The 18553-nt window shown below is 40.1% G+C and overlaps 1 protein-coding gene and 1 non-coding gene across 2 annotated transcripts in view; both read right to left on the bottom strand.

Moving 5' to 3' along the window:
* LOC131928592 (potassium voltage-gated channel subfamily C member 1) overlaps window positions 1–17511 on the bottom strand; it is a 25963-nt gene extending 8452 nt beyond the window's left edge. Inside the window, exons 1-2 of the mRNA XM_059284663.1 lie at window positions 17386–17511; window positions 1544–2081 (exon numbers count right to left, since the gene is read on the bottom strand). Coding sequence (XP_059140646.1) covers window positions 1544–1722 — 179 coding nt within the window. The 5' untranslated portion in view covers window positions 1723–2081; window positions 17386–17511. The remainder of the gene's footprint in view (window positions 1–1543; window positions 2082–17385) is intronic.
* Window positions 1152–1235, bottom strand: Trnal-cag (transfer RNA leucine (anticodon CAG)). Its single transcript has one exon. It is a non-coding gene; the product is annotated as a tRNA-Leu (tRNA).
* Window positions 17512–18553: the final 1042 nt, after the last annotated feature.

The raw sequence follows: 18553 nt of genomic DNA, 5'->3' as shown, positions 1-18553 counted from the left end.
CATTTTAAGATTCTCCGTGTCATGAAGGTGGTAATGATGTCATAGAGATGGTAAAGTTGTCCTAAAGATGGTAAAGATGTCCTAAAGATGGTAAGGTAAAGATGTCCTAAAGTTGGTTGAGATGTCCTAAAGATGGTAAGGTAAATAGGTCCTAAAGTTGGTAAGGTAAATATGTCCTAAAGATGATAAGGTTATGATGTCCTTAAGATGGTAAAGATGTCTATAATTAAAACGGCTTTTAATCCGAGTAATGTCAGCAGATTGTCTATGATTGAGTGGCAAACTTGATAAATTAAAAAAAAGTTTTGAATTTCTCGTGTAAAAACTAAACAATTACTGCAATGGTAATTTGATGTTTTAACAAAGCTACAGTTACTGCAGTGGTAATTTGATGTTTTAACAAAGCTACAGTGGCTGTGCTTTGTTTTTTTCATCCCTCAATGGTCTTCAACAACTCGTGTGGCTGTAGGAATCTACGTAAGCAATTTAAATAGTGGAGTGTTAACAAATCGCAGGTGGCAAAAAATAAATAATTTGAATTGTGTGTGTGGGGGGGGGGGGGGGGGGGGAGGGGGTGGCTGTAACCCAGATGGTAATCAATTAGGTGGAAGGGAATTTCAGATGAGGGGAAAATAGACAAATGGATTCATCAAATAGATAAATCAAATAGATTCATCAAAAAGATCCATAAAAAAGATCCATAAAAAAATTCGTTAAACTTGAAATAAGGTTTCGGCTACTAAGTCTACTAACAATACGATCTCAAGTATTGTCGGTTTCTACAACCTTTTCGTATTTTGTCATTCCGCGTCTCGCAGTTTAACCCCCCCCCCCCCCCCCCCCTTTTACAATTTTTAACAGCGTGACAACAGACAAATCACTGTATTCCAATATATCTTCACACATACTAATACACATCTTCATTATATCTTCACACATACACATCTTCAAGTTATCTTCAAACGTACACATCATCAACATATTATTATCCTCACACATATTCAGGTTATTATAAATGTCTTTCTATTTTGGATCGTTACTTGAAAAATATTCTGCTAAATTGATTTTATACGTAAATTATTTATAGACTAGAATATTATTGTCGAAATATGTAAATTAAAGCAAATTTTACAATACGGCTAAAAAAAGGTTGTCAGAAGTGGGATTTGAACCCACGCCTACAGAAGTAGACTGCGACCTGAACGCAGCGCCTTAGACCACTCGGCCATCCTGACTTGTAATTACCATTGATAAACATCGCCTTAAAAGATAGCAAAACTAAAGATGCAGAATTATCAATGTTATGCGGAATGTAACGTGACTTTTGATAGTTCGCTCATCCTAATCACTTTAAAAGGAAATGCATGATCTAACTATAGTACTTCTCTATGATTTGGCTACCGACCTCAGTGGCTACCGACCTCATTGTAATATTGTACGTCTGAGGCTACCCATCTGAGTAGCCCTATATGTGGCTACAAACTTAAGTATAGCCCTGTAGCCCCTACGTCTCAAACACCTGACCCCCATCGTGGCTACCCACCTGAGTGTAGCCCGGTACGTCTCAAACATGTGACCCCCCACGTTGAACTTGACTATCTCATTACTAGTGCTGGTGTGGACCCGGATCTTGTTCGTGTTTTTGTCCAGGCGCGCGCCGGGCAGGAGCGCGTGCAGGATGCCGCCATGTTTGCTCCTGGGGGAGTGAGATACCTTTGGCATCTTGCCTCTCTGATTCAGAATTCTTAGCTCAATATCCCAGCTCACTTAGCTCTGTTATCCTAGCTCAGTAGTCTTATCTTCGTTGCATTAGCTCAAAATCCTTAGCTGCGTTGCATTAGATTTGTGTGTCACGAAAGAGATAAACAATCTGGTATAAGCTCCAGCCTAGACTAACGCAAGTCTCTCCCAGCCCCTTCACCCCACGTAGGACATCCTAAACCATCCTTGTACAGTTCCATGTCAAGGAAACAAAAGCATGGCCAAACCAAGCCAAATTTTGGCTGGACAGCTCAGAGCTCGCTTCATTTTAGGACAATTGTTCTGGCAACTTTTAGACGTCTGACTCAGGGGCGACAAGCCTGCCAAAATAAAATAAAATTTGTCCACATTAATACAGTTACTCGGAGATTCAATTCGCAAATGTAATTGATTACATACAGGAAAATAAAAGTTTCAGGAAATGTAATTGATTACATACAGGAAAATAAAAGTTTCAGGAAAATGTAATTGGTTACATACAGGAAAATAAAAGTTTCAGGAAAATGTAATTGATTACATACAGGAAAATAAAAGTTTCAGGAAAATGTAATTGGTTACATACAGGAAAATAAAAGTTTCAGTAAAATGTAATTGATTACATACAGGAAAATAAAAGTTTCAGGAAAATGTAATTGATTACATACACGAAAATAAAAGTTTCAGGAAAATGTAATTGATTACATACACGAAAATAAAAGTTTCAGGAAAATGTAATTGATTACATACACGAAAATAAAAGTTTCAGGAAAATGTAATTGGTTACATACAGGAAAATAAAAGTTTCAGGAAAATGTAATTGATTACATACACGAAAATAAAAGTTTCAGGAAAATGTAATTGATTACATACACGAAAATAAAAGTTTCAGGAAAATGTAATTGATTACATACACGAAAATAAAAGTTTCAGGAAAATGTAATTGATTACATACAGGAAAATAAAAGTTTCAGGAAAATGTAATTGATTACATACAGGAAAATTAAAGTTTCAGGTAGAAAAAAAAAGTTTTTTTTTTTTAAAACATGACTTTTTCTCCAACTGGGAATGTAAATGGCCCCGGTGTAAATGAGAAATTTATTGCAATGTTTATTTTTCATTTCAGTGCACCGATCTTGACAAATGCCGACATGTAGTATGTTCCTGACACAGCCTTTAGCGTCACGTGACGGTAGTGGGGCGGCGACCCAGGGGACTAGAGGAGGGTGGGGGTCAGAGCTGTTAGTGCTGTTGGTGGGGTCAGGTTTAAGTTGGGGTGGGGGTGAGAGGGGGTGGGGGGTGTCAGATTTATGACCGTGTTTTATTGTCCTGGATTATTTTATAAACAACTCACCAGGACACTTTTTGAAAATTTCACCGACATAAAAAAATGTATTTATATGGTTTTAAAATGGCTATAAATCGGTCATGCAGAAGGTGTGCAATATAACATTGTAAAAACTTTCTGTAACACCATAAGAAAGTGTTGTGAAAATAATTCTTTAATCATTCTCAATGAGGCATCCACATTTCCCATAGTTGGGGGGTGAATAAAGGTTTTAAGAGGGACAAATAGGGATCATGTCGTGCACAACGGTTGTCTCGAGTTACGAACGTCTCGAGTTACGAACGTCACGAACTGGGGAAGTCTTGTGTAACAAATATTTCGAGCTTAGACTGTCTCGAATTACGAACGTCTCGAGTTACGAACGTCACGAACTGGGGAAGTCTTGTGTAACAAATATTTCGAGCTTAGACTGTCTCGAATTACGAACGTCTCAAATTTACTAGTCCCGCATGTATGGTTTGATGTATCCCCTGATACAGATCAACCCTCCACATGGACTGACAACATAGTGGCTCCATGTCCCTCCCCACAATGGGAAGAATATTTGGTGTGACGTGAGAATGTTTACACCGGATGTCGCCTAGCAACCAACCAGCTAGCATGTAAGTAAGGTGGGAACGGTCCCTAAGATCCGACAATCACCGCATTCATCTCCCGACATAAACAACTACACAACGGTTATTTGAGCTTTCATTCTGAACAGGCGCATACTGGCAGGTGTGTGTGTGGGGGGGGGGGGGGGGCATACAGGCAGGTGGGTAGGGGGGCAGCCTAAGGTCAAACTTGCCTGAGAGTGACGTCACGTGATTAATTTCTAGTCTAGGGAAATAATAACATGCTCCGTGTTGTGTCTAAGTCAGCGTCTCTCACACGGTGGTTTAAGTTTGGGGTCTATCGCGTGGGGTCGTGCAGCTAAACTTGGGGGTCTATGGGGTCATGCAGCTAAACTTGGGGGTCTATGGGGTCATGCAGCTAAACTTGGGGGTCTATGGGGTCATGCAGCTAAACTTGGGGGTCTATGGGGTCATGTAGCTAAACTTGGGGGTTTATGGGGTCATGTAGCTAAACTTGGGGGTCACTGGGGTCATGTAGCTAAACTTTGGGATCTATGGGGTCATGTAGCTAAACTTTGGGGTCGTGTGGGAACATGTCGTGAAGAAAACTGACAATACGTATTTTAAAAATATGTTGACATTCTCTGAGAAACAAATTTTTGAACAGGTCAAAGGTCACGTGGGTTAACAACGCGAGGGGCCTTGACCTTGCAGCACATCCCAAGTTGTCTGATCTCGAATCAGGGGCATCAGCACAAATCGACAGAATATCTCCCCCTTGACAAAATAGTGTGTGCGTGTGTTTGTGCGTGCGTGCGTGTGTGTATTAACCATATCATGTTTGCTTACAAATGGCGTGTGTTAGTGTGTTGCTTTGATAGAAATACTTGTGCACAAAAAAACAACTTTAAACAGGCCACTCCTGTAGCTCAAGCCGCGACCGATAAGCCTGCTATAATAAAAAAAAAATGCTGATTATTTCCCTTGTATAAAAGTCGTCACAAACTGGTCTATCAAAGAACTCATTGTGTCGACAACGCTTGACACTTGCCTAAAGCATGAAGACAAACAGCTTGTATTACAATTGTGGATAATAGAAAGATAGAAAGGGCCATACTTGAAGAAAAGCGAAGACTTGATACAAGTATATATTATATATATATATATATATCATATATATATATATATATATATATATATATATATATATATATATATATATATATATATATATATATATATATATATATATATATATATATGTAACTAGGTGTAGTTACCAGAGACGATAACAACGCAATAGTGCAGGTGTTAGGCTGATAACGATCACAAAGCCGCTGCGCAGTTCACAGGCTGACGTAACAGTGCAGATCGCTTATTAATCGGACTGTATGACAGAAGCGGCGTAATTAACATTCTGATGCAACGATTAGAATCGATTACGATTACGATTACGAATCCGATTACGAATACGAAGGGATATATAGGAAGGCGACGGCTGAGATCAGAGGGACAGAACGAGAGATCAGTCAGTCAGTCAGTAGGAGAGTGGCAGTATCAAGTTGGTTATTGAACGGGTTAGCCGTATTGTGTTAATAAGGACGATAGACATGTGCATTCAGTTATGTGAAGACTAGTGAGGACTGTTGGGGGTCAGTTGATTCCGACTATTATTGTGAAGCATTTCTTTTGATTCATTATATTATTGTGAAACATTTCTTTGATTCATGAAATAAAAGGATCAATAGTGAACCTGCATCTTCGAGTATCTATACTGTGGTCGATGTTGTGTAGAATGAGTGGTTAGACTCGTTAACATTTGGCACTACAGGCAAATAGACTCGTTACATTTGGCGTCGTCGGCAGAGGAATCCAATTAGACCAGCCGCTTTAGGCACCCATAGTCAACCTAGTTCATAACTGTGTTTAGTGTGTGTGTGAATTCGGACATTCAGGAACAGTGAAAATTGAGGAACGAGGAAAATTTTTCATACACACACGGTAAGAAAGGTCTTTTTTTTTTATTTGAAGGAAATAAATAAAAGGGAAAACTGAAATCAGAATCGAGGAAATTGAAAAGAACAGAGATGAGACACCTTTCATTATCATTCTGGCTTGGTGTCACATGCTCTTTTGCTGCTGCAAGCATGTGGCTCAGTATACCCCTAGTTGTAGCACCAACTACCCTGGGGACAGCTATGGGGCTGACCATCAGCATCCAGATAATTGGCATTGGTATCTCCAACTTGGTTGTGGGACAAATACTAGGCAAAGATGACAACCAAGATATAGATGTAACTCTTAGATACTGGAAATGTGTCATGATCTCCCTGTTGGGCAACACTATCTGCTGCATAGCTGCAGCATTTTTCATTGGTGTGAGTGGCAGACGCGGGAGTGATATTTTAGATATCGGAAAGGGACAGAGACTCCTGCTGGCCCAACAATCTGAGTCAGATAAAGATAGCCCAGAGATAGGCAACGGTGAAGATGACCCTTTGCCTCCAGATGGACCAGGACAAAATTTGGACAAAAAGCCGATCCATATTGTGGTCCTGCCCAGTGAGTCCCACATCAACAAATTTTACGGGGACGGTGATTCAACCTTAACCAACAGGTTCAGTGAAGAGGTCAGGGCTGCCTGGGCCTCGAGATACATGTCACCAGGGGAAAGATTAAGACTGCTGATGGGCAGTATAGGGGAGACGGTTAGGGCAGAGGTCAAATGCCACGATAAAACCATCCAATCAGATCCAGATAAGGTGCTGGATCTAATTATGGAGACCTTTGGGGAGAGACGGTCGGGATCGCAACTGCTAGCGGTGTTCGTAGGCTTAAAGCAGAGAATGGCGGAGAGTGTGATGGAGTATTCACACCGAATGAACGGGGCCTTTCAAGCTGTAAAAGGCAAAATACCCGACATGGATGCGCGCCTGCTGAGGGACCATTTCATCGAGGGGCTGGCGACCCCTATGGCAAGAAGATATTTGAAAGAAGAGGTCTACAAAGACCCACAGTTGACCTTCCTTCAGGTCAGGAACTCAGCGATCCGCAGGTCCGAGGATGAGGACCAATCGAACTGTTCGGTAGACAAAGTCTCGGTGCCGGAACAGAAACAATCCCCACCCACAGGGACCGGCACGATGGAAACCATGATGGCTCAACTGTTGGCCCACCTGGATAAGGTTGACCAACGATTGGAGAGGTTAGAAAGCAGGTCAACAGCAGAGAATCAAGGCAAAAACGGGACAAAACATAGTCAGGTTGGACAGCCGCGACCTGCTGGTCCATCGCTCCGGTGGACGGCTGACGGTCGACCAATGGGCCTGTCCTGCTCTCAACACGGACATGTGGCACGGTACTGTCCGGTGAAACGATCGCCCTCTGTAAGGCAAGACAAGGCTACAGAGTGGCGAGGTTATGGCTTAAGAAACAAAATGGGACAAACAATGAAAGAGTCTCAAACAGGACTTGAAGAGAAATTATCAGATATTGAAAAAGAACTTCAAATTACACAAGGAAAATTAGATTTGAAGCGTTCTGAACTTCAGAATTGTGAAACTAAGCTAACAGATACTATAGCCTTGGTGGAAGAACTTAAGAATTCAAAAGACTTGTTAATAATAGAAAAAATGAACTGTGAAATGAACTTGGATGTTGAAAAGTTTCAAGTGAACAATTTGTTGGCAGAGAAAAATTATGATAAGAAAGAAATTGGTAAACTTAAGAATGAGATCTCAATGTTAACCATGAAACTGGATAGGGAAAGTTCATGCAAATTAAAAGCACAGGAGAAATGTTCATCTTTAAAGTGTCTGTTAGCTGAAGAAGAAAATAAAAACATGAGACAACAGAACAGTGTTGGCAAACTAGAAGAAATGATAGAAAAAGAAAGGCTATTGAATCAACAGTTAGAAAAGCAAGTATTAGAACTAATGAAAAAGGGTGAAAATAATACACTTCTTATAGCAGATGAAGAAAAAGAAGTAGAAGTCTTGCACATTTCTATTGAAGAAGTAGAAGTGAGGCAGAACGGACAGACCGGGGTGGAGCACATTTCCACAGAGCCCGGAAATATGGACATCGGTGATTTTAATTGCCTTAATCACAAAGAGACAAGAGATGCCCAGAGAACGGATAGCGGGTTACAGCCGCTATTGAAATACGTCCAGGAACAAAAATTCCCAAGAAGAAGGGAAAGAGAACAATTTGGTCGAGAAACAAAGAAAATACTGAGTCAGTGGGACCGTCTCAGTATAAAGGATGGTGTTCTCATGCGGAGAATTCATGACCAAATTGATGGGACAATACACCAGGTGGTGGTGCCTGGACAATTACGAGAAGAAGTGCTAAAGTGGGCACATGACAGGGCAGGACACCAGGGTCAGGACAGGACGCACAAAATATTACGACGGAGGTGTTACTGGCCCAATATGGAGATGGAGGTCAAACGCCATTGTGAGGCTTGTGTGAGGTGTCAGCATGCGAAAATGCCAGTTGTCAAAATGAGACAGCCATCAGGACACCTACTGGCGACAAAACCACTAGAGATTGTGGCTATGGACTTTACGTCGTTGGAACAATCATCGGATGGGACGGAACATGTGTTGGTAATGACTGATGTATTCACCAAATGGACTGTGGCGGTGCCCACACGAGATCAGACTGCCAAAACAGTGGCAAAGGTCTTAATAGAACATTGGTTCATCAAATATGGCATACCAAGACAATTACACTCTGACCAAGGAAGGGCCTTTGAGTCAGAAGTAATTAACCAACTGTGCAGCCACTACGGGATCAACAAATCTAGAACAACCACATTTAATCCGAAAGGAAACGGACAGTGCGAGCGGTTCAACCGCAGCATGCATGATTTGCTGCGTACTCTAGAACCTGAACAGAAAAAACGTTGGCCTGATTTTCTCCCGGAGTTGGTATATCTATACAACTGCACCCCCCATGCCACAACCGGCTTTTCGCCACACATGTTGCTGTTCGGACGGGAGGCTCGACTCCCTCTTGACTTGTTCCTAGGGAAAAAGGAAAGTATGACTGGCTCATACACCGCACTGGAATATGTGAATGAACATATGAGACGAATTAGAGAAATGTACAGGGTAGTACAGGAAAGACTAGAACATGAAGCACGGCGAAGGGAACCGCCGGTACAGACAAAGGACCCGCCACTCAAACTGAACGACAGGGTATTACTGCGTAGCCACCCGTTAGGCAGAAACAAAATCCACGACCTCTGGGGACAGGAGATATGGCAAGTCGTGGAGATGCCTAAAGTAGCAGGTGGCCCCTTTAAGATAAGACCCATCGATCACACCAAACCGGATCGGTGGGCGAATATTGCTCAATTAAAGAAATATTGTCATAGTCAAGAAGAGCAGTTACACACAAGGAAACCTAAGACAATTAGGGAACCGGAAACTATAACGGAAATTCACATACCCATCCCGGAACCATGTCACCATCAACAGCGCAACAGCGATACACAAGGGGAGGATACCGGCAACAAGGAGGATCCCGGTCCTCCCAGAAGCAGAGACACAGTAGAACAGCAGATAAGTGGTCCGCGGAGAAGTTTGAGAAACAGAAAGAATACGAGATTTTTCGTCAGCAACCATCAATTCTTTCATGGTCGCGCTGGTATGAGAACAGACTGTTCAAAAAGTTATAAAAGGGAACTGGTGAAGGCACCAAACGAGATAGGTGGATGTAAATTCTAGAACTGCCTTGTGTCTGAGGAATATGATGTAGACACATTTGATATGTGAAATAGGGATAACTGTCAATCTTTTACGAATGTGACGACATTGACAGTGAATGGAACAATAAATTTTTTTACGATGGTGAGATTGACATTTAAGAAGTGCACCTACCAAGCGTTGTTTGTGGTTGAAAACACACAAAAAAAGGCGGCGGTGGATGTAACTAGGTGTAGTTACCAGAGACGATAACAACGCAATAGTGCAGGTGTTAGGCTGATAACGATCACAAAGCCGCTGCGCAGTTCACAGGCTGACGTAACAGTGCAGATGGCTTATTAATCGGACTGTATGACAGAAGCGGCGTAATTAACATTCTGATGCAACGATTAGAATCGATTATGATTACGATTACGATTACGAATCCGATTACGAATACGAAGGGATATATAGGAAGGCGACGGCTGAGATCAGAGGGACAGAACGAGAGATCAGTCAGTCAGTCAGTAGGAGAGTGGCAGTATCAAGTTGGTTATTGAACGGGTTAGCCGTATTGTGTTAATAAGGACGATAGACATGTGCATTCAGTTATGTGAAGACTAGTGAGGACTGTTGGGGGTCAGTTGATTCCGACTATTATTGTGAAGCATTTCTTTTGATTCATTATATTATTGTGAAACATTTCTTTGATTCATGAAATAAAAGGATCAATAGTGAACCTGCATCTTCGAGTATCTATACTGTGGTCGATGTTGTGTAGAATGAGTGGTTAGACTCGTTAACATTTGGCACTACAGGCAAATAGACTCGTTACATATATATATATATATATATATATATATATATATATAGGGTCTACGACAAATTCCCGATAGACACTTGCGCGATAGCCGTTTGCCCGAAAATGTTAAATTTATGTTACCAAATAGTCATTTGTAATTAATTTAAATTTGAAATTTTGATAAACTATACACATTTTAAGTAATCGCTTTAACACATTGTCAAAACAAGTTGTATTGAAATGAGATCAAACATAACAGATTGCCTTCAGTTTTGTAATTCGCCGCCTAGACCGCGCCACATTCTGTTGTGAAATGATCACCGCACATGTTAAGCTGAACAAGATAAATAAAACAACTGCGCCTCTGTTCAACCATTTAAGTGTTAGATAATTAAAGCGCTCATGGCCTAAATGCATGGTTTAAAAAATTAATGCTGAAAGTGTTGGGAAATAGTTTTCATTTTTTAAACTGATAGTAATAATTGTCGGCATGTTCATTAAACACAATTTAAAAGAAATACCATTTTTTACAAAAATTCTAATTATGCCTGAAAATTATTTATATTTAGCTCTTTAGCACTTACTTCTCTTTGATAAATTAGGAAAACACAATTACTTCCCTTTATAAAACATTGCATTAGTGGAAAAGAATTTCTTTTTATTTTGTTTGGTGTTGGGAAAAAAAATAATTACATAATTAGCGGGGATTGATCAAGTGCAAATGTAGGTATTTTTAACACTGCCTTTTATTTATTCTATACACTGAGCTTATTGTTTACTAATTATTTTTTAAAATCAATAACAGTTAATGAGCCAGGTCCTACATGTCCTATATGTTTATTTCTTTCCGTTTACGGATAAGCTTGGAATATTATATGGTTGGTTTTGCGTTTGGATTTGGTTTGTTTTCGTTTGCTTTTTCGTTTGTTTTATTCTTTGTGTTCGTATTGGTGTTTGTGGTTGTGGTTGGGTTTGTTGTTAGGTTTTTGTTTTCGTTTGCTTTTTTGTTTGTTTTTCTTTGTGTTCGTATTGGTGTTTGTGGTTGTGGTTGGGTTTGTTGTTAGGTTTTTGTTTTCGTTCGTATTTGTAATTGTGTTAGCGTTATGTTTGCGTTTTGTTGTTTTGGTTTTGGTTGGTTGTGGTTTGGGTGGGCAATGCCGGGTTTATGATGATTACTAAACACACAGGTACTGGTCTTTTCACAGAAGCCAGAGCAGGGCCTGGCCGGGACGGCTAGTATATATATATATATATATATATATATATATATATATATATATATATATATATATATATATATATATATATATATATATATATATATATATATATATATATATATATATATATATATATATATATATATATATATATATATATATATATATGTGTGTATATATATATATATAAAGCTTACTTGAGGGGGGACAATTGTGTTGGTAATTGACGCGAGATGATTACCTTACATGTTGAGCAATGATAATTAAGTCCTGATGGCTATTTATAGATCGGGCATTCCCTTGAGCCTATCGAACTGCATGTTATTATGTTGCTACCCCAGCATATTTGCACATGACACTTTGTGATTGGCACATCTGACACTGACATAACACAGGTCTGGTAGGTCAGGGTGACCCTCAGATAGCTGGTACCTGGGCTATGCCATTGTTTCAGGCTGTAAAGTTTTTTTAATTATGTTAGTCGTCAGATGAAGTTAATTACATACCATACGTGTCAGTCGAGGGCAGTAGCGGATTAAAGTGAAGGCTGAAAGGGCTGCAGTCGGGGCCCCAAATTTCCTCTTACAAATCAGAGTAAATTTCACTGTACAGCGTGATTGTTTGTTTAAAAAAACATTGCTTTAATGTTTGCATCACGAGCTTATTAACTTTTAAATGGTTTGCTTGGAATGTGTAATTTAACATCGACTTATGAAGTATTTTGAGAGGTGAAGTCTATATTGTCGCCTGATTTAATGGCCAGGAAAACTTAAAAATAAGATACACTTAATATCGCGTGCAAGTGCTTGACCCGCATATGAATTCTGCTGCCGGCTCACATATATCAGCTGCCGGCCTGCAAATCTAAATGCCGGCTCATATATATCAGCTGCCGGCCTGCAAATCTAAATGCCGGCTCACATATATCAACTGCCGCCCGCAAATCTAAATGCCGGCTGACATTATTCAGCTGCCGGCCTGCAAATCTAAATGCCGGCTCACATATATCAACTGCCGCCCGCAAATGTAAATGCCGGCTGACATATATCAGCTGCCGGCCTGCAAATCTAAATGCCGGCTCACATATATCAACTGCCGCCCGCAAATCTAAAAGCCGGCTCACATATATCAACTGCCGCCCGCAAATGTAAATGCCGGCTGACATTATTCAGCTGCCGGCCTGCAAATCTAAATGCCGGCTCACATATATCAACTGCCGCCCGCAAATCTAAATGCCGGCTCACATATATCAGCTGCCGGCCTGCAAATCTAAATGCCGGCTCACATATATCAACTGCCGGCCTGCAAATCTAAATGCCGGCTCACACAATTCAGTTACCGGCCCGCAAATCTAAATGCCGGCTCACATAATTTAACTGCCGCCCGCAAATGTAAATGCTGGTTCCCATATTAGCCGGTTACAGCCTTGATTGCCGACCCAACAAAAAAGAAAGTTAAAAATCAGATGTCAGAAGTGGGATTTGAACCCACGCCTGACTTGATAATGAGAGTGTGCCTTAAAGTTTCATCGACATGTTTAGAAAAATCATGCGTGCTTAATGACCGCACGAGAGCTGCTATGTTGGGGTTGATGTGGTAGTCCAGTGATTTCCTAACTGACCAATCAAATGTTTACTGTCACTTCTTACCAATAATTAACAATGGTAAACGAAAATTATAAATAACGAGCCGGCCCGCGGCATAACATACGCCGCTATTTAGTTGTTTTTTTCTACTTTTCAGTAATTCATAATTTGTGAAATCGACACTACCAATGCTGCCACTGGAAATATTTGCTTTAAAACACTATAAGTAGATCGCTAAGGACCATAACCCCCTTCCTTCCCCCCCCTCCCCCTCCCCCCCCCCCCCCCTCCCCCATATGTTTAAAATCGTATCAAACTAAATTATCTGCCCCTAATAGTCGTAACTAAACCCTGCTCTGTTTGTAAACATTTAGAGTGAACACAGCTCACTAAGACCATGTAGGGGTCGGGTGGTAGGGAGCGCGCTTACAGCTTGTTTTCTAGCGTCTCCCAGAAGAGAATTATATATCTAGATAGATAGTTCCTGATTAACCAATCAAAAGCAATTTAACAACTACATCAGCACAAGATGACGTATTTCAACCCATCTGAATTAGAAAATGGGCTTTTAAAAACATTTGATCATCATGTTTAGAAGGCCATTTCAAATTTTAAAAACAGAACCTGTCAACATAATACTTCACATTTTGGGAAATAAAAACAGGCATCAAAACTAAGAGTAACCAAATGCGCACTAACAAATTAGAAATAAACTAATGTTAATGCATCGGGTCATACATAGTTAACTATCGATTTTGTTGATTAGCTAATTACTAATTAGCGACTATTTAACTACGAGCGTCCTAAATGAATTTTTATTTAACACAACGTAAATATTGTCTAGTGGATGCATTTTAAAATAACTTTACGTCACATCAGTACATACATACACAGGCAACTTGACATAAAACAGACACATGTAAATACATACAAAGACATCAATACGTACATACAACTTACTGAGTATGAGGTAAAGGACAAACACACTTCTAGTCTAAGATGGTGATTTTAAAACACAATCTTGCGACATTTTAAAACAAAATCTTGCGACATTTTAAAACAAAATCTTGCGACATTTTAAAACAAAATCTTGAGACATTTTAAAACAAAATCTTGAGACATTTTAAAACAAAATCTTGAGACATTTTAAAACAAAATCTTGAGACATTTTAAAACAACATTTATAAAACTTTTACACAAAGACGGCTACCAGAGTTTGTTATGTCTTAATTTTAGCTCAACCTACTGAATGTAGTGTATCAAGTTTAGCTCAACCTACTGAATGTAGTGTATCAAGTTTAGCTCAACCTACTGAATGTAGTGTATCAAGTTTAGCTTAACCTACTGAGTGTAATGTATCAAGTTTAGCTCAACCTACTGAGTGTAATGTATCAAGTTTAGCTCAACCTACTGAGTGTAATGTATCAAGTTTAGCTCAACTACTGAATGTAGGATATAATACGTTGAATGGGAAATTAATATCGTTATTGTTAGGAAAGGCTTAACACTTTGCAAATTACAATTGCATTTCCTTAATTAATTTTTTTAGCAGGAACGGTAACTGTTTCTTGACAGGAACGATAACGGTAAACAATAAACAGTAAGCAGACACTCGATTTATTTACACGATCGCTCATATATAATGATGGGACACATCGGATTACCGTCGCTAAATAGGTCACGTTAACTAAAGGGGCGCTAATGCGGGTAAGCCATGAGATTGTCGAGTGATTCTTATTGGGCCGTGTGTCTAGTGCAGTTCAGGTAGGTGGTGGTACCTGCTGCTGTGGTGTGGTACCTGCTGCTGTGGTGTGGTACCTGCTGCTGTGGTGTGGTACCTGCTGCTGTGGTGTGGTACCTGTGGCTGTGGTGTGGTACCTGCTGCTGTGGTGTGGTACCTGTGGCTGTGGTGTGGTACCTGCTGCTGTGGTGTGGTATCTGGCTTGCAGTGTTTCTTCCAGACTTCTTTCTCCGGGGGGGGGGGGGAGGGGGGGGGGGAGAGCAGTTGAGATTTTCTGGGGGGGGGGGGGAATTTCCGGGGAAGTGGGGGCGGAGACTGTTAAAAGTATATATTTTCAATATAAATTCCATTTCGTTCGGGGGGGGGGGGCGCCGAAGAGATGACTGGTATAGGCGGGTGGGCTCTATGGCAGTCTACGCTGACCGGATAAATTGTTTACATGCTGAGGTTGCTGAAATAATTCAACTCTACTTCACCTATACACAACTAGGCCCCCGAAACGTATAAAACTAGTTAAATCTATTTGCTAACCTAACTAATAGAGTAAAAATTGTAGTGTTTTTTTTTTAAAAAGACAGGATGGGTAAGGTGTAGAGTCGACCTGTTTCACTAAAAGTTTTGTGTGGTAAGTTCTATCCGAATAGCATTTAATTTCCCTAATATGAGTTAGGTACTCATTAGAGCTGATTGGACTCAAGGATATTCAACAGATTCGAGTCCGGGATCCAAACACGAGAGAACTGGATGAGCAGTCGAGTGCTCTACCTGCCCGCCACGGTGGGACGAAAAGATTTGACGAGTCTCTGATCAGACGTGAAGCAGACGATATGAGATATGTCAAGGTCATTTCAAATTGGGGGGGGGGGATCATATCTACACTACTAAGTTAATCTCTCTTGTCCAAATATCCAAAGCTAACTAAAGAGCAGCCATGTTTTTTACGCATCATGGGATATCGTCCATGGCCTGCCCTCCCCCCTCCCCTCCCACACACACAGTAAAAGAACTAGTACAAAACCGCCGTTATGCCATACCTAGCTAAAGATGTGTCGCCTTAGGAAGTCTAAGAGAACACACACAACACTGAAGATGTGTCGCTTTAGGAAGTCTAAGAGAACACACACAACATTGAAGATGTGTCGCTTTAGGAAATCTAAGAGAACACACACAACATTGAAGATGTGTCGCTTTAGGAAGTCTAAGAGAACACACACAACATTACACACAACATTACACACACGTTTCTTTTCTGTTACACGCTGTTAAGCGGGGACGTAATAAATTCGTGTCGGGTACCGGGTTTCTTTCAGACCCTTTGCTCGGGATGGGGAGGGGAGTTGAAACATTCCGGAAAGGGGGGGGGGGGTAATTAAATGAATGGTATAATGGTATAAAATTATTTTTTCTTTTTTTTTATAACGTCAGAGTGGGGGGAGGGGGGCATGTTCGGCGGAGAGAGGACTGAATGGTCGCATTGGTCGGGTACCCGTTGGTCTGGTACCCATAAACACACTGACACCTGGGGGTTTGATAAGAACTTAGGAAGACGTGGTTAGAATGACGGTCTAATCTTTTAGCATTAAACACGAGGTACAGTTGGGTCAGTGGTAAATGGATGGGAACCTACAAGACTCTGACAAGCAAAGCCTGTGTTAGCCTCAACAAAATTCTTCAACAAAATCTCTAACAAAAGCCCTAACAAAACCCCAAGCAAAAAATACCCTCTCGGTCTAAGAAAAAAAGTCTTAGAATTTATTCAGCATTTCCTGTCAACCTAAAGCTGGAGCTATGACGTGCAACTATGTGTATGTGGGCTGTTGATTGATTAGTGCAGCTACATATAATTAAATGCCACCGATTAAAGCCAGTCTAGTTAAAGAAAATCTTATGACTGATGTGTTGTGTATCTGAACAATTCTGCATGCTCGAGCTTTCTATTTCACATTAAATTGACGATAAAAAAAAATCGACGACCACATAACACATGCCAATTTATTCCTTCTGACAAATGTGTTTTAAGCTTCCACTATTATTTTATTCTTCTTTAATTTATTAAGATTTCTGTTTTTATAAACGACTTCCTAAGTAGTTTATTCAAAGAGAAATAAACCGGGAGTGATCTCCCTTAAACTTTTAAAAATAGAATAGAATCTCGTAGAAAAAAAGAATTGCGCACCAAGCGAACGCCAAAACAAAATGTGCATAATAGTGCGCAATATTATAAGTACTTTTTAAATTTACATGCGTTTTTTGAGAAATCGGAAATAGCGTAAATTAGTACTTCCCGTCAACGGAAATTACTCAAAATTTGATAGAAGGTAGAAAATTAGATCTTTTACTAACATGTGACATTTCATTTATCTATTTGAAATAGTACTCAAGTTATAGGCTTTTTAAAAATTCAAAGTAGAAAAAGTACCACTTCCGGTTATCGGAAATCGCTCAAAAGTTGATACGGATCTACGATTTCGATAAAATACTTATATATGAAATTTCATCAACCTAGCATTAACGGTACTCAAGTTATCGTGTTTACACACAGACAGACGCACACACACACAGACAGACACACAGACATACGGACAAGATTGCAAAATTATGTTTTTCCGTATCAGTGAGATTTTTTTTGCACGATTACAAGACTTTCTCTATACTTCGTACAAACGAGAAAGTAAAAAAAGTAAAATGTGAGAAAATTACTTACACAACTTAAACTAAAAGACGAAGTGTCGCCTCAATGAAATCCCAATCCTGGAGTGTTTGGGCACTATAGGGAACCATAAGGCACGACATGGGCACTGCACAACAAACGTGTCTTACGGTGTCAACATGGAAATGTGTCTGGTATAGTTTACTGTCGGCTCTGTCACCCTCTGATTACTCGGGCTGGCCCCGCCCACTTCTTGTCTGCTGGTAAAAAGGGACATAAGCAGGGAGATAACGCTAGAATCTCACCGACCTAAGGGAGCTAACTATAAGCACAACCACAGTATGGCATTGTCATATCATTACATACGTGTATGGGGGTACGTCATACAAACTTTACCTGACGATTTGTGCCAGTTACAAACTTTACCTGACAATTTGTGCCAGTTACAAACTTTACCTGACAATTTGTGTCAGTTACAAACTTTACCTGACAATTTGTGTCAGTTACAAACTTTACCTGACACCTGACAATTTGTGCCAGTTACAAACTTTACCTGACAATTTGTGTCAGTTACAAACTTTACCTGACAATTTGTGTCAGTTACAAACTTTAACTGACACCTGACAATCTGTGCCAGTTACAAACTTTACCTGACAATGTGTGTCAGTTACAAACTTTACCTGACAATCTGTGCCAGTTACAAACGTTACCTGACAATTTGTGTCAGTTACAAACTTTACCTGACAATATGTGTCAGTTACAAACTTTACCTGACAATTTGTGTCAGTTACAAACTTTACCTGACACCTGACAATTTGAGTCAGTTACAAACTTTACCTGACAATTTGTGCCAGTTACAAACTTTACCTGACAATCTGTGCCAGTTACAAACTTTACCTGACAATATGTGTCAGTTACAAACTTTACCTGACAATATGTGTCAGTTACAAACTTTACCTGACAATGTGTGTCAGTTACAAACTTTACCTGACAATCTGTGCCAGTTACAAACGTTACCTGACAATTTGTGTCAGTTACAAACTTTACCTGACAATATGTGTCAGTTACAAACTTTACCTGACAATTTGTGTCAGTTACAAACTTTACCTGACACCTGACAATTTGAGTCAGTTACAAACTTTACCTGACAATTTGTGCCAGTTACAAACTTTACCTGACAATCTGTGCCAGTTACAAACTTTACCTGACACCTGACAATTTG

Source organism: Physella acuta, unplaced genomic scaffold, assembly GCF_028476545.2.
Source record: "Physella acuta isolate Inbredline_101_S28 unplaced genomic scaffold, ASM2847654v3 ptg001524l, whole genome shotgun sequence".
Taxonomy (NCBI): domain Eukaryota; kingdom Metazoa; phylum Mollusca; class Gastropoda; family Physidae; genus Physella; species Physella acuta.
The sequence above is the reverse complement of the archived record's forward strand: the minus strand, read 5'-3'. Positions and strand labels throughout refer to the sequence as shown.